The 16,695-nt window shown below is 40.1% G+C and overlaps 1 protein-coding gene across 2 annotated transcripts in view; it reads left to right on the top strand.

Annotated features, from left to right (window-relative positions):
- LOC122813821 (nuclear factor 7, ovary-like) overlaps positions 1–16,291 on the top strand; it is a 57,199-nt gene extending 40,908 nt beyond the window's left edge. The window contains exons 2-5 of one of the 2 annotated variants that reach the window (XR_006366733.1): positions 7,237–7,332; positions 7,409–7,640; positions 16,049–16,071; positions 16,161–16,291. Coding sequence is in view for 1 of the 2 variants with exons in the window: in XM_044086348.1 (XP_043942283.1) it covers positions 7,237–7,332; positions 7,409–7,600 (288 nt within the window). In the remaining variant the exon portion in view is untranslated. Of the gene's footprint in view, positions 1–7,236; positions 7,333–7,408; positions 7,641–16,048; positions 16,077–16,160 lie in introns of those variants that run through there. The other variant, XM_044086348.1, reaches the window with a different exon arrangement.
- The last annotated feature ends 404 nt before the right edge of the window (positions 16,292–16,695 follow it).

The following is a 16,695-nucleotide window of genomic DNA, read 5'->3' as shown; positions in this document are numbered from 1 at the left end:
AGAGCAGAGTCTCGATGTAATCCCACCTCCACCTTAAACGCATCCATCTCTCCCACCGCAGACCTCACCGCTGTCGCACTACTCTTGCATATCCTGTACCACTCTTATATACTACTTTGACACTCCCGACTTCCGGTGACTAAAGAACCAAAATCCCAGGAACATTGATGTTTGTTAAAATACCTCAATATTTATAATCCATTTCTCTTGTAGTTGGGTGCCCAAAGAGTAGTATCTAATTAAAAAAAAAAAAAAACTAATCTGTGGTTGGGCATCCTATACATACACTATACACTATATCCCCCTGCGATTCTTTTCCATTTGACACATCCATATAATTAATCTTTTTGATAATTACATTTCAAAAAGTTGGTTCTTTTCCAAAATATCACCAAATTGTATATCAAATCCCCACCAAGTAATAAAGATGTCATCAAAAAGAAAAAAAAATGTAGGTCACAGACTTAAGAAAAGAAAAAAAATTTGCTTGGAAACACCATAGTTTCCTCACTGCAAAACAGTGATATTTGTGAATGCTGGTGGGCATGCTGTACCCATTGCCATTCCTGTAACCTGTCTAAAATATTCCCCATCAAAATAAAAAAATAAAGTCAAATAATACCAGCTTAATCATTTCAGTGATCAACCTAAAATCCAAATTATTGAGTTGATTGTACTGCATAAGTGCATCATGGAGCCAATCCATTCCAGTCTGGTGGGGAATAACTGAACATGGACTCTTCACTTCCATGGTAACAAACCAGTCTTGTTCCTCAATTTTTTGGCATCTTCGTTGGTCCAGAAAAACAGTCTTTTAAAATATAGTTGTGGTTCAAAAACATTCCCTTTAATTTGCTGTCAATAAACCTGGCAAGGGGTTCTGTCTTTGGACCACCTGCCAACACTTTAGACCTCATAGGGGCTCTAAAATACTGGTGTGGACCTTTGGTGTCCCAAAAACATTTGGAATTTCAGGATTCTCCACCCTTAAATAATTGTGTGTGTAATGTATGTATATATATGCACGAAGTTTGTTGGATCTTGGGGTGTCACTGTGGCAGAATGGACTGTAGGCCTCCTGGGAGCCTCAAACTTTGAATTTTCTCTTGTCTATCTCTGAAATTGAAAATGTAGATTAGAGGTCCTCCTTTTGAAGCGTTATGACTTAGGTTCTGTTTGTCATTTTTGTAGTCGCATACTGTCTAGCAGTAAAGCTTCCTGATAGGTTCACGGGTAAATTCTAGGCTAATGACCCCTGCTGATCTTTAGAAACCTAGCTGTATGTTCCCAAGAAGTAGTTTGCCATTGTAATTTTAATATGAATAACCCACTTACGTTGCCTGTTTCCATAAGGGACACAGTGCTATTCCATTAATGAATTTACAGTTTCCCATCCATTTGTCCTTATTAAATTTGGAAGAAAATTTAATAAACTTTACTGCTTATTTATTAAATATATGTGCTTTGCCATGGTTGTCCCGTTGTTGTTTCTCAAGGAAATTTGAATAGAATGTGAGGTGTGTTTTATGTAGCGACTATTTGAAAGAAGAATAATTCTTTGTAATGCATTTCTGTTCCTCTAACATTTCTGTTTATGTTGCAGAAGAGATCAAGAGCTCTTGCGTGGGTGTTTATCTGTTGAGACTGTGTATGAGGCAGAGGTCACTCTTCTGTAGCCTGTGTGCATTGTAGTTCTTGGGATTTAGGCTTTTAATTTTCATGGTGAGAAAGCCCTTTGTACCTTCAAGTTGTGTCCAGTGTTTGGACAGGTACATGCCAAAATGAGGTACTCTAATCAATGATAAGCCTAATTAATGCCAAATACACTGAGTGATCACATCCCGAGACCGCGATGCCACACCCTTACTAATGAGCTGCTCAGTGAAAAACTGCTTTCTGGCAATAGTGGATACGTGGAGATCACAGGGCACTTCATTGTTTACTTAAGTTCCTAGGTCACTGACTAGTAGATTGAATTTTAGGGGTGTGTTATATTTGCAGGGGATGTCATGTTTGGCAAGGTATACTACTGCACATATTTTGTCATTTAACTTTAGTCCGTCGTTTTGACACCAGCTATTTGGGAAAGCCCCTCTTGGAGCATCTTGGAGACCTGGGGAGTTTATAACCGCACCTAGTTTAAAGTCATCAGTGAACTTTGTCAGCCATACCGTTGACTTGAGTAAAAGCTAAATAGGAGTAGCCCAAGGACAGAGCCCTGGGGTACATCGCTGGTGATGGGTCTTTTGCAGGAGATGGAGCCCCCCACCCTAATTTCCTAGGCTCTATTTATCAGCCATTTTGCTTTTCCTCAAATTACATAAGGATTAGCATTTAGCTGGGAAAGTTTTATCAACACTACCCCAGTGTGGAACGGTGTCAAATGTCTTGGTGAGAAGTATATATGTAGTGTCTGCTGATTTACCCTCCTCCATTGCTCTGGTAACCTTCTTGAAGTAGAGCAGACTGTGTAGACAGGCTCTGGTCTTGAAAACAAACTGGCTTGGGTCAAGGGTTTGTAGCTTACCAATGTCCTCATTTTATAATTTCCTAATGATTCTTTCCATTTCCTTACAGATGAGGATGGTCAGATTTGGGGGGGGGGCTATAATTAATTGGGTCATTTGACGACCCACCGTTGTGCAGGGTAATAACTGTTGCTGTCCTCCATTCTTCTGGTACATAGCTTGATCTTGAATAGTCTCTGAAGGAGGTTTAACAGGTCCTGTTTCAGGCTGTCCATTAATCAGCCTGGTATGTTCTTTGGCCCCGTTGAAGCAGTGTTGTTGGTCTTAGTGCCTTGAAGACTTGTTCTGGGGAGATGAAGGTAGGAGGGAGCTGTATATATGCAAGCTGGGAATGTTGGAGGAAAAGTGAAGTTTGGGTTAAATTTTTTTTTCTCGTAAATTGGTCATGTATTCTGGGTCTGAGAAGGTGGTATCACTTGCTATTAGCGATGAGCAAGGCATTGTTTTTGAGGTTTCTAATATAACTAAAGAAGGTTTTGTGTTTCTTTTGCTTGGGCGGCTGTTCTAACTCATGGACCTGAGATCCCTGTTAAGTTTAGTAGGAACATTTTTGGTATATTGGGAGCTGCATTTATTTTTACGTTCCTTAATTATTTTTTTCTTCCATGATTGTTTTTTCTCTTGTAGACGCTATTAATATTAGAGTAATAACACAGAGGTCTGTTTTTAAATTTGGCATCGTATTTACTTCTGTGGGAGATATAGTCCCTCCTATACCATGTGGTTGTCAGATTGAGAATAGATATTGAATTTAGTCAGTTCATTTCTCCATTTTAATAGAGTAACCTTAGCATAGTTTTGAATACTAAGTTGGAGGTTACAATTTGTACGGAACAGAGCTGTCCCATATAGATGAGGACCAAATCCAGAGATTTGTCAGCCCTTGTTGGGGTTTACACTGACTGGTCCAGAGTGTGTGTGTTTAATGCACTCTAGAAATCTCTGGGCATGTTATGTATGTTAGGGGTCGCAAAACTGGCAAACACAAACCAAGAAAAGAACACTGGATTCCAAAAAGGAGAAAACCAGATGCAGATCATAAAAAAAGATGCAAGTTTAATCCAAATAAAGCGCTTTTTATCAAAGTAAATACTGTGACGACTTTAGATAAATTTAAACACTGGGTGCTTGCCCTTAAATAGTGAAATGTGACTTCAATAATACAATTTAACCAGTAATAGTTAATTATCTAATTTATCAGGGACTCTCTCAACAACTAAGTAGCAAAAAAGCTGTGCTTTTTGGTACTTTCATGTTCTGTAGAGAGCATGAAACACGTAAAAAACATATATATATATATATATATAAAACATAAATCCCTACCCTACCCTACTGTTAAAATATTAATACAATGTATTTCGTGTAATTCATAAAATATTTTACCAAAGTGTCTAAAATACTAATAGTGATCATAAAGTACAAATCCTGTACATTCATTCCTGTTATTTTAGTCCAAGTATTAGATATGGCTGTCCATGTGAAATTAGAATTAGTCTATCTAATAAGGCTTTTTAATTTCAAAATACATGCAATAGAGCATCTTTCGTTTAATCCTGGATGCTGGCCTGCATTGGTTTTCAACTGCCATATTAACTCTAAACATTCCAAATCTAAGGAGACTGGACCACCTACATTGTCGGATGTAATTTGGTCTATTGCCCTAAACAAAACTTGTGTTCTTTATGTTCACAAGTATGTTTGGCTAAGGCATTATCTTTGCTCACTTTGCCAGTGTGATACAAGTGCTCATATATTCTTTCCCGCAATCTCCTATCTGTTTTCCCTGTATAGAATGAGGGACACATTTGGCACTGAGCTAGATATGACCCCAATAGACTGACAGTCTAATCTAAATCTAGTGGTATATTGTATGCCTTTGATTTTAAATCTCTAGTCCACATTTATGTGTCTGCAATACCTACACATACTACATTTGTACATCCCATATCTACTTGTAGGGGGTCCAGTCTCCTTAGATTTGTATGAATGTATATGATTTGTACTTTATGATCACTATTAGGTTCATAGGTTTATACTAGGCTATCTGCCCTAAGGCATTTATAAGCCTAGCCCAAAGTTTTGCTTACGCGCCACCTTATGTTAAAAAAAATACTGTGCCCATTAGTTTGTTGTGCCTCTGTCCAGCAGTGACAGAGATGATTCCCGGGGTAAACCTACGATCTCCCATCCACCGGTCAAGATTTCTCTTGAACAGAGCCAGCGAGTTGCTCTGCCTCGCATGGACCAGGATTTTATTCCACAGCATAGGGAGTCTCTGGGTGACAAATCTATCCCTCCAGCATGTCCTATTTATATCCGTGCTATGGTTTAAGTCGCTTGCTCTAGTGGATCTGGTAGATTTGGATTTTTTGAGGTGGAGCATGTCCATTAATTCCGGGTTGGACATGGCCTTGTATGTCAGGCACAGGTCACCTCTGAGCAGACGGTATGCGACTGAATAGAACTGGAGTTTAGTATTTTAGACACTTTGTAGTCGTAATGTAAAGTTAAGTTTTCAGGTATTTTATGAATTACAGGAAATACATTATATTAGTGTTTAACAGTAGGATAGGGATTCATGTTTTTTATGTGTTTTATGCTCTCCTCAGAACATGAAAGTACCAAAAAGCACATTTTTTTTGCTACTTAGTTGTTGAGAGAGTCCCAGTAATAATTAATTATCTAATTATTTAATTGCATTATTGAAGTCACAAATTTACTATTTTAAGGGAAAGTGCCCAGTGTTCTAATTTATCTGAAGAAGTTACAGTATTTACTGCGACGAAAAGCACTTCATTTGGATTAAACTTGCATCTTTTTTATGATCTGCGTTTGGTTTTCTCCTTTTTGGAGTTCCTTGTTAGGGGTCAGATATGTCTTCTGATGTATAGAGAGGTAGTTGAAGTCATCAACGAGAACAACATTTGGCTTGGTGCATAAGGACTCCGTACACGTCGGGTAGGTGGGATCACTCAAGGGGTCCATAGAAGGGATCTTTTAGTTTGTTGTGATATGATTTTTATGATAAGCTAGACATGGAATAGTTCTGGGTCGTTATCCTGTTTAACAAGTCTAGAGGTGATGCTGTAGAGACTACTTGGGCTTTAGTGCCTGTATCTAGTGTGGTGGTCCTGAATGCATGGTAATGTTGAATGGTTTTGGTGACTGACGTTGCTTAAAAAAAGGCAGTATGGGTATGGACCAGGTTTTGGCCAGTACATGTAACATGTATGGATCACTTCTTTCTTGGATGCTAAAATTGTTTGCTCTGTACAGGCTTTAACATGCCCAGGTATAATGACCTCAGATTTTGATTTAAGAACAACCTGGCTGGTGTTATCTCTGTGTGAAACGCTCTTCTGTATGTTAAGAGGAGTTTTTATCTTGTGCTGCAATGGTTTCTTATTGAAGTCTGTGGCTGTAATGGCTTTTTAGGAAGTTTTTAATATCTCTGTTTTTGGCTGGATGATTTAGTGCAAATGTGAAACTCCTAATGCTGTTTTTGCATTGTGAAGATTTGGAATGTTTCTGAGGTAAACTGTCATATTATTACTTTTTTTCTAGTATAGCATTCCACGTGAACATCATCCTTTAGTTTATACCAAAATATCCTGCCTTCCTACAAAAATGTAGTTTATTGCATAAATTCCATACAGATGACACCACTTGGAATGTGCATGTATTGCAGTTAGAGTCCCTGAAAGATCAAAATTAGTGTGTGGGAGGGGGGGGGGGGGGTGTTGTCATAACCTAAGGGACATTTCCAAGGATGCCATCCAGTCGTGCATTTTGTGCTGTCTGGCATCCAGTAATGGCTCTTGGTTAAATCCTCAAATTAATTTGTTATTTATTGTACGAAACAGTGCGTAAGGGATTTATTTACTACAGTTCCTTAATGCCTTTCATATGTTGTATAACTTCTGGTCTGTATTTTTCTATATGTACAGGCATGAACTTATCACCACTGTGTTGTAATTTCACGAATGTTACATACCGTTGGCTATATTAATACACAGACCTTTAGCTGTTGCTTTCATTCACTAGTTTTGAGGTTTACTCAAGCATGCTGTAATGTTCATACAAATAGATGTGCACATGAAGTGTCTCGTGATTGACTTAAGAAACTAATTTACTCTGTTGTATATTTTTTCTTATAATAATATGATTTGTTTTGACTTAATATCATAGATATAGTACTGTCATAAAGTAGCATTTGTATATGATATATAGACACAACAATTCTCTTGGGCAGTAATTCCCATGTGTGATTTGAGGCAGTCAAAGCTGTTTTTAAGTATGTTATGCCCAGTGGCTTACAAATTTGGCTTTTACATGCCAGCTGCTTAAAAACCTGAGCTTTCAGTGATTGCTTTCCAGTGAGCAGTATTAATCTTTTCTGACACAGAAGAAAATTGGAGTTTGTGTGATGTTTATTGGGTAACTGTGCAACATTTAGGAGCATGTTTCTAAACAAATGTCTTTATTTCTCACTTAATTTTATATGAAATGAGAAGCAGGAAAATGTTTTCATATATTGTTTTGGATGTACTAACATAGTTTTGTTATGTAGTCCCAATATCAAACACTGTATTGCCTTAAACGTACAAAGTTGTTTTGTGTTCAACTCAGGCAAGATTTCTAATTTTGAAAGCAGTGTTGCTTTGTATTGTATATTTATTTCTTAAAGTATGTTTATGTATTTTTCCAGAAAGATCTGAATATAACCTTGAGCGCTCTAACTTTGTTATCAAAAAATCTCTCCGAACTGCAAAACCAACAGGATGAGAAGATCAGTAGCATTCAGGTGAGTAAAAATCCTCTTTCTTTGCTGTGAACTTTAGTCCTTTCTGGGGTTTCATCATGTTAAAATTGTTTTCAAGGAAATATCCAACCGTCTGGAGCAGCATATTAAGACACAGTTTGCCAAGCTATACGAGAGCCTTCAGATGATGGAACAGCAGTGCATCCAAGATTTGAAACAAGAAGCATTTCAAGCACTTAAAAAGATGAAGGAAAACTTGTGTGGAATTACAGAAAAGAAGAACCGTTCAGCAACAGATGGTCGCCCTTAAATACAGGATGGAGGAGATTGATCCTTTACGCTTTCTAACAGTAAGGCTTAGTTGTAATTTAATTTGGGCTGATAATTTAATGAAATTATGTTAATACCACATGTCAGTTACTGTATTTGTTAAAAAAAAAAAAAAAAAAGTTCCTGTGCCCCACTGCATAGTAGAAGTTTTTCAGTGCAATATGCCAGAATTCTTTGCGGATGGTTAGTGCACTGTCTTAGAACTCTGCACTTGCAGTATGCATTTGCCAAAAACTTACTGAGATTTATCATTTTTTTTCAGTGATGTAGCAGTTTTTGGAGATGATTATGTTAACTTGCAAGGTGTAGAGGTGTGTTCTACCCTGTAGAAAAGGTTTATGATGTATGGTGTGATTGACCTGAGCCGTACCTCCCTGGACTACATGAAAAGAGACATGGAGGAGCTCTCTGATAACGTAGCCCAGGCCGGTGTAACCGTGGCCCTTAGTAGCATCCTGCCCTCACCAAGAATGATACCATGGTATAGAGAAAAAAATATCAATTTCAACAATTGGCTAAACTTCTGGTGTCATTCAAAGGGGATCCAGTGTCTGTCAGCCTAGGATGACATGCTCGACAAGCTACGCTGCTTCACTAGATACGGCTTGCACCTGTCACCCTTAGGCTTTCGAATACTGGCCAAGGCTCTTGCCACCCCCATAGTGCCTTTTTTAGGCAAGGCTCAAAAGACAAACCCACCGCCGTAAATAGCACAAGTAACAAAAAAAACTGAGGGTAATGCTACTCAATGCCAGAAGTCTAAACCTCAAAATGCACTCACTCGAGGCACTCCTCAGTATGGAGAAAATCGATATATGTGCAGTAACAGAAACCTGGTTTAAGGCTCCAGAGAGCACCCCAGCACTACCAGGCTACAACTCATACCATACATTTCAGCCACAAAACCTGGAATGAAATACGAAAGGTGGGGAGTATCCATATTCATCAAGGATACCCAAACCTCCAGGTTAGTGGCACAGCACGATGCTTCAGAGATCATCCACTTGCAACTAACAACGGGCAAAACTGCTATTCAAATTATAGCTTGCTACAGATCACCCACCATGTCCCAGGACCCCCACTCCGCATTCCTGGAAACACTGGGAAACATAAGGTCCTACCAAACCTGATTACCCAAACATTAACTGGGAGAACTACTCAAGTACAAACTCCCTTACCCAACATTTCCTAGAATTTATAAACTCAAACACCCTGGATCAACTGGTCAACACCCCCGCCAGAGGTGACAACATATTGGACCTGGTCATCACCAACATGGGCAACCTGAGGTCAACCCCTCGCTGGTTAGATCTGATCATAAACTAATCACTCTGGATATCCACATTCCACCACCACCCCCGGTCAAAGAAACCACCATGAAAAACTTTTCAAAAGCAAACTTCACGTTACTTAAGACTGAGGTTGGAAGTTTCAAAGCCCCCATGCTAAAGGATAACTGTCTAAGCTGTAAAATCCTTTACTAATGCACTCTACAGGCACCTACAAGAATGCATGGATCGTGCTATCCCAAACAAAATAAAGACTCACTCCTCCAAGAAAAGGAAAGCAGTCTGGTGGACCCCTGCCATAAACAAGCTATACAATAGGAGGAAACTAGTACAGAAAAATCCCAAGTAGGGAAGACATCCCTGATCAGTATCAGCAAGAAACTGTGTTCCCTCATAAAATTATCCAAGGTTGGCTTTTGCCATGGACTCAAAATAACCACAAGGCATTCTTTAGCTAGGTCAAGAATCTAAGTAGTAATTCTCAGATCTGCTCGGAGTTGGTGCAGAATGGCACAAAATCCACTGAACCAACTGATATAGCCAACATCCTGGCAGACAGGTTCAGTACAAACTTCACCCCCCTCTCACCCCCAAAAGGGCCCATAACTATACGAGAAGAATGTAGTGCCCCCGAAATCAGACACTCAGGTTAAAGCAGCCCTCTCCAAAGGCAAAAGCACAGCATCATTGGGACCGGACGTTGTCCCAGGCTGCGTCTTACACGAGCTCAAAGATGAACTAACCCCTCACCTAAACACACTGTTTAAACTCAGCCTCTCCACAGGCTACATGCCCACAGAGTGGTGCACAGCAATGGTTATTCTACTCCACAAAGATGGAGCCACAACGGACCCCGGGAACTATCGCCCTATAAGCCTGACTAGCTTGGTCTGTAAAGCTATGGAGTGCATCATCATGGATCTCATTAACAGAGACATTGGAAACCTCCAAATATTGGACCCTACCCAGTTCGGCTTTAAGGGCAGATCATGCCTCCTAAACCTGGTGGACTTCTTTGAGACAGTTACCAAGGCTATAGACTAGGGAAAGGTGGTCCACACAGCTTACCTAGACCTCGCAAAGGCCTTCAACACCATTCCCCACTCGGGTATTATAGACAAGCTCACCAACCTGAACATAAATCCCTACGTCACGAGATGGGTTTCCAACCGGCTCATGGACAGAACCCACATAAGAGTTGCGGGAGCTAGGTCTGACTCTAAACCGGTTACAAGTGGCGTTCCCCCGGGTTCAGTCCTAGGACCCTTCCTGTTCGGCATATACTTCTCAGAGGTACAGGCAAGCACAGGAGGACTATGGCTGACCAAGTTTGCAGACTACTGCAAACTATGGGCTACAACTGACTCTCTGGTTGACACAGACCTCATCCAAAAGGGTCTCACTGAGACAGATACCTGGTGTCAAAAACCATGGCCTCAAGCTAAATGCCAAAAAGTGCATAGTCATCCACTTTGGAAAAAACAAAAGTACACAAACTACTACATAAGTGGTAACCCCTTAATTATGGAAGATGTAGTAAGGGATCTGGAGACCCAAGTAGATAGTAACCTCTCCTTTGATAATCACATTGCCAAAGTGGTTAGAAAATCCTATGTGACCCACCTAATCACAAAAGGGTTTGCATCCGGATCGAAAGAGGTCATTGGGCCCCTGTATGCATCACTCATCAGACCCATCATAGAGTACATTGCCCCATTTGGGATGTACCTTACAAGACACCTGCAACAACTGGAAAGACCACGGAAGTACCTCACCAAGAGGATCACTGGCCTCAAGCAGATGCCCTATGCAGCTTCACTGAAGAAACTCCAGCTGTACTCTGTTGCATACCGCCTACTCAGAGGTGATCTCTGCTTGACATACAAGGCCATGTCCAACCCAGAATTGATGGGCATGCTCCAGCTAAAGAAAACCATATCCCCAAAAGCCACACGCTCCAGGGATCTAAACCTCACCACAATAATAAATGGGACGTGCTGAAGGGACAGATTCCTGTCCCAGAGACTTCCCATGCTCTGGAACAAGATTCCAGTCTACATTAGGCAGAGCTCCTTGCTAACCCTCTTCAAGAGAAACCTTGTGGAGTGTATGGGAAACAGAACGTTTACCCCAGGGATCACTTCAGTGGCTCTGCTGGACAGAGGCGCAGGGAACTAATCTAAAGGGGTGGTGAAAGACAACACATTCTGGGTAGGCTTATAAATGCATGCGGGCAGATAGCGTAGTACCTACCTATGAACCTATAAAGGTGTTTTTCCACATCCATGCTGTAAACAACAAATGAGCTAAGCTGGGTACATGTGTGCTTTCTTTACTTCATTTTGGGGCGAGAGTGTTATCCTGTGTAAGTGCTGATGTACAGGATTTCTGTAAACATTGATAGGCATTGAGTTTTCAAACCGTGGACATTGCAGTAACAGAATTCTTCCCCAGGGCCTCTGTATGGTGTGCCAGGCTCCAAAACATTTAAAGGAGTTCTCTGAAGTTTCCAAGGCCTTTGGTCTCTTGACTGTTTAGAAAAGGAGGAACGTGCTTCTTTTAAATGGTTTAATGTCCTCTGAAGAAACTAAGTGCACCTGGAAGGATGAAGAGGAAAGGAAGAGCGAAGAGAGGTTGACAAGGCATCTGAGGATACGATTCTCTTGAAGACTGCATGTGGTGGAGACTCAACAAGTTAAGGCAATGTAAGTTACTTCTCTGCTACCAGATGAAAGTTGTACAGTCTACTTAACTTTACCCCACAGCAGTCTCTGTTTCCTTGGTTTGCTTTTTTGTAATGGTAATTTTCCTACAGTAGACAGAAGCCTGCCCCCTCAGGCTGGCATATATATTCACTTTAAGAATGAGAAGAAGTCAGAAAAAGGACACTGTACCAAGCCGCTATCTACAGCAGCTAGATGCCTGTCCTGTCAGTGCTTCAAGTGAAGAGCTTAAAAAAAGGTAGACCCTCACCCTACTTGTCTCTTTAGGTGAAGAGCTTAAAATAAATTTAAAAAAAGGACTCCTTTTAAACGTTTGCAAGTCTATTTCTGCTTGTAACAGCTTAACGCACACAAAGTGCTGAAGCATCTTTCTGTACCGGCATTCAGAAATACTGGTACAGAAAAAAGAATGCAGGGGCTGCTTTTCTTAATCACCCCCCCCAACCCCCCAGAACTTTGTGCCAGCCTAGGGCAGCTGACCAGTTTGCCTTGCCCTTGTTTATTTATTTTAGCATATTTACCAGGTAGTACACTGATCACAGTAGACTATTTGCAGGCACAGACCAGGTGAACAAATTCGTAAATCTAGAGTAATTACAGATGATAGATCAGACAATTGATGCACTAAGTAATTATTTAACAGAGAAGAAAAATATTTTTGTTTTCTTTTTAGTAGTAAATATGAGAGGAAAGTGGCAGCTGAGAACAGAGGGTCAGAGTAGAAATAAACCAGTGAATGAGGGAGTTAGGCTATATTTCCAGTGGAAAAGCACTTGCAGTCAGACTTTTTGATGGCAGTGTCTTTTTAGGTGAGCTTGGAACACGGGAAAAGAGGGGGCGACTTTTAGGTGAGGGTGCTGGGATTGCCAGAATTTGGGTGCAAGAATGGAGAAGAAATGGTCTGTACAGTGCAGTTTAGTTTGAAGTGCCTGGAGTGAAGGAGTTAATTGGGAGGGTTGTAGAGGGTGATTTTATTATGGAATTTGGCTGCAAGGGGTATGAAGGCAACTGGCTGAAGAGTCCCTGTAAGTAGCTCAGATTTGTATGAGACCGGTAGCCATATGAGTGTTTTTACTAGGGTAATGACCACAAGGGCCTTTTTAAGCCCAAGGTTTTGGGAAAGGTGATGAAGTGCAGTGGTGTTCCTGGGGGGATTGGAAATGAGTTGGCAGATTTTTATTTGAGTAGAGCTTTCAGTTCAGTGGTTAGCGGGGGGGGGGGGTATATTTGAAAAATCACCGTGTGAGAGGGAAGAATTTGTTTTGATGTTGGAGAGGACCAAAGAGTGTATATGGAAAGGTGGTGGAGGGGGGTGATAATGATGTGTTGTGTGGATGGTGATGAAACTACATGGAAGTTTGGTGATGAAACTGCATGGAAGTTTATGGTGGGAATGTATCACATTAAGGTAACTGGGGAAGTGGTATTGTAGGTTTAGTGAAATTGTGTGCAACTTTAATAGGTGGTCAGACACGGGTGGGAGGAGGGTGGAGACAGTAATTTTATAAATTGAAGAGCCCAGGGGTGTTGCTGGAGAATTGCGAGTGGGAGGGGAGCAAAATGGGACACAGCTGTGTGAGTCTTTACAGACGAACAGTGTTACAGTAATGCATTTGAATAGGCGAACACTTGCGTGAGCAGATTTGCCCAGGAGAGGCCAAAAATAATTTTTACTTCATCATTTAAAGGTTGAACAGCTGATCAGGACCAGCCATGGGTTCCCTCTTAGCAGTCTACAGATAACACTGGAATAAGTGCGTGTAAGAAAGTTAGGGATGTGAATTTGTGAGGTAAAGTGTTATGAAATAATTTTATGAGTGTATTAGTTTGGGAAGAAAACCGCAGTGGTGGTGCTGCAGTAGCGTTGTCGCCTCACAGTAAGACACTGTCCGGTTCAATTCTCAGCTAGAGCGTCTTCTGTGTGGAGACATGCATGAATGGGCATACCTTCGTTGAAGGTTGTGCGTCAGGCCTGGCAAGCCGGTACGTAAAAATCAACTGCCAGTCATTGGCGGACCGGAGTTCCGCTGTGGCGACCCCAAACCGGGAAAAGCCGAAAGACACAAACATTAGTTTGGGAAGAAAGCGAGACTTAGATGGAGGAAGAGGAGATAGGGGAAGCAGTCTAAACATATTCTAGAATATACTATATTATCTCACTGCTCTTTATGTGCTCCACTATCTTATGTTCTTTTTGAAAAGGGTACAGAAAGATGCAGTTTTAAGTAGGGGCTTGCAGTGGCTAAACTATCTCTCTTCTAAGTCGACTGCTAAATGCACTGTCTGTTGCCACTAGGTAGCTACCCGCCAACTGAAAACCACTGAACTGTTGTAGTTAGATGCCACTCCATCAGGTGTTTGGTTACTTCCATTGTTACAACAATTTCTCCATGTGAACATTTGTGATGAAGCCATTAGACCTTGTAATGAGCATGCTAATTGATCTTCACATAAGACTTGCGCAGGTGGGTGTCTGTTTACACTTCTCTACCAGGTATTTGGATGGTCTCTCTATCCAGCAGTTGCTGATGGTTTTTCCCATAAGCTGTCATGTTTAAATTTTTCTATTTTTGTCTGTGTCCCTTTAAGGTTTGAGTTCCCAGTAGTTAGAGGTTAAACTATGAAGCATGTGGGTTGGGAACTTCCTGCTCTCTTGTCTGATGATGACTTTCCGTATGTAACATCAAAACATGATCACTCAGAAAATGACTTTTGTACTAACAGCAAGTCAAAGTACATCTGTGCCGTTCATTCCAAAGACAGAGATTGATAACCATTTATCTTTTTGGAGACTATGCCCCCTATATTCCCCCTTCCCCAAAGTAAACAATTGATACCAACTGCACAATCGCTTAAAATTGATGACCGAACACCTTCAGTCTCAAGCAATCATTGGTTTTGCTAAGAGGAAGCATGTAATTTCCTAGTTACTGCAGACTGAGGAAATACAAGATTTATGTATTTATTTATTGACGTTTTATAACCGGGAAAGTCCACTGGGTCAGAAACCCATTTTCAGTGGAGGACTGGGGAGAAAAGCTCCAAGAAAAGTTACAAAAAAATTACATAATATAAAACCATTATATACAGAGCATAAGGAATAACATTTGCAATTACAATTTCACAGCAGTCATCAGTTCAGGCAAACATCACACATTAAGTATTTACAGAGGTTTAAAGTATTTACAGTTTGGAAACTAATCATATACAGCCATATGTAAACTCGTTTCACATCTTCAGATGCTATTTTTGTATAAAGCTGCTGTGATAGCAGAAATAGGTGGCGTGTAGAAGCATAGGATCTAGAGGTATGGAAAAAAAAGAAATATGGACAAAAAGCCAAGGTATGCGAGTTAAGACATTATTTGATGTAGAGTAGTATTGGAGACAGTAATCTATTTAAGGAGGTGTATGTGAGTTGTTACAGGAGCATGTTTGATTGAGGTAATGGGATTTTAGTGCAGTTTTGAAAGCTTTTAAGGCATCTATGTGAGTAATAGCTGAAGGCAGGGAATTCCATGCTTTGGCGATAATGGAGTATAGGCTTTGTCCAGCACATTTGTTGGGCTTGGATATATTTAGGAGCTGTTTGCTTGAGGAATTTCGTGCAAGGGTGTATGTATGTAGGATGGTCTGAATAGAGGGGCAAAAGTTGGGGTTATATAGTAGTTTGTGGGTAATTGTTAATTGGGTGTATTGTAGATAGTGGGAGAAGTCAAGATGATGTTCCCATAATGTCTTGCATGCTAGTAAAATGCACCATGAGTACAGAAGCAAGAATTTTTGTCAAAGTGAGGCTATTTGAAAAGAAATTGAACACTTAACCACTGCAGAAGCCCTTGCAGATAATTTTATATGCTGAGTATACCCGCTATTTCCACTTTGTGGGATTTGTTCAATTATCAAAGTTTAAACACAAGTAAAATGTATTTTTTGCCATTTTAGTATGCAGTACTATATAACATTAATATTATTATTATTATTTAATTTAGTTAATGAAGCACCGCAATAAAGCAGAAGATGAAACGAGCAGAAACATCTCCCAACACAACTGAAATTTAATCAGTATATGCATTATAGCTCTCTTTTTTTTTTTTTTCTGAAAAAGTTCATTTTCAGACCAGATAACCAAGTGTTTAAAATATTAGTTTTTACATGATATATGTGTCAATAGCGTTCTGTATTCTCATAGATTTTTTTCCCCAAGATAGCTGTGGAGTGTATTCTTTTTTGAAAAAGGTAATCTGGCTTAGTTAACTCAGCTAGTTATCACTTTTTAGCCATGACCTGATCAGAGTGTATCCATAAATGCAACCATCAAGTAGGTTTGGTGGATCAATTAGAACACTTGTTTTTATTGTCATAACATTATTAAAATATACGCTAACAGTATGAATATTCTTTTGTTTTACACAGGGTATCAAGGATGACACAGATAAGTATGTATACATGCTCAAATAACTCCTTAATAATTTCCCTGACCTCTCCCTCTAGTGTAGAATTTAACTAGTTTTGGGCTGTTTTCTAGGTTTGCAAAAAGCCAAACGATTGTTTTGTCTGAGTTGACACCGGTGACCCATAGCCTTAGTCCAGGGAAGTTCCATGACTTTCTACATTATGATAACTGGAATGACTTTAAAGTTCATCTTAGACCTGGTAAGGGACATTTTGATGCTATTAAGTACAAACATTTTCCTGTCTGACTTTCTTATGTGGTAGAGAAGTGATTTGTTTATGTTGCAAATTTGGATATATGCCAAAACCTTCTAGAAATGTTTGGAAGTCCTTAAATATTCTTTTTGTTTTCTAGGTTATTTTTGACACCATACCTGACAAGCCATAAAGTCTCTGTATACTGGACTTAACCCCCAACCACCAGTATGGGAGGGACAAATGAGGTTAACTACCAGGTGTATGAGGATGACAGATGTCTGGAGGAGTCATCATACAGGCAACTGTCAGGACTGTATGTGTCTGTGCAGCCATACCATATAGGAAGATATCTTTGTAATGGCCTTAACCTCACCCCTGGACATTGGGACACTCTACTCGTATCTCCACAG

Source organism: Protopterus annectens, chromosome 10.part0, assembly GCF_019279795.1.
Source record: "Protopterus annectens isolate FY-2018-M chromosome 10.part0, PAN1.0, whole genome shotgun sequence".
NCBI lineage: Eukaryota > Metazoa > Chordata > Ceratodontiformes > Protopteridae > Protopterus > Protopterus annectens.
The sequence above is the reverse complement of the archived record's forward strand: the minus strand, read 5'-3'. Positions and strand labels throughout refer to the sequence as shown.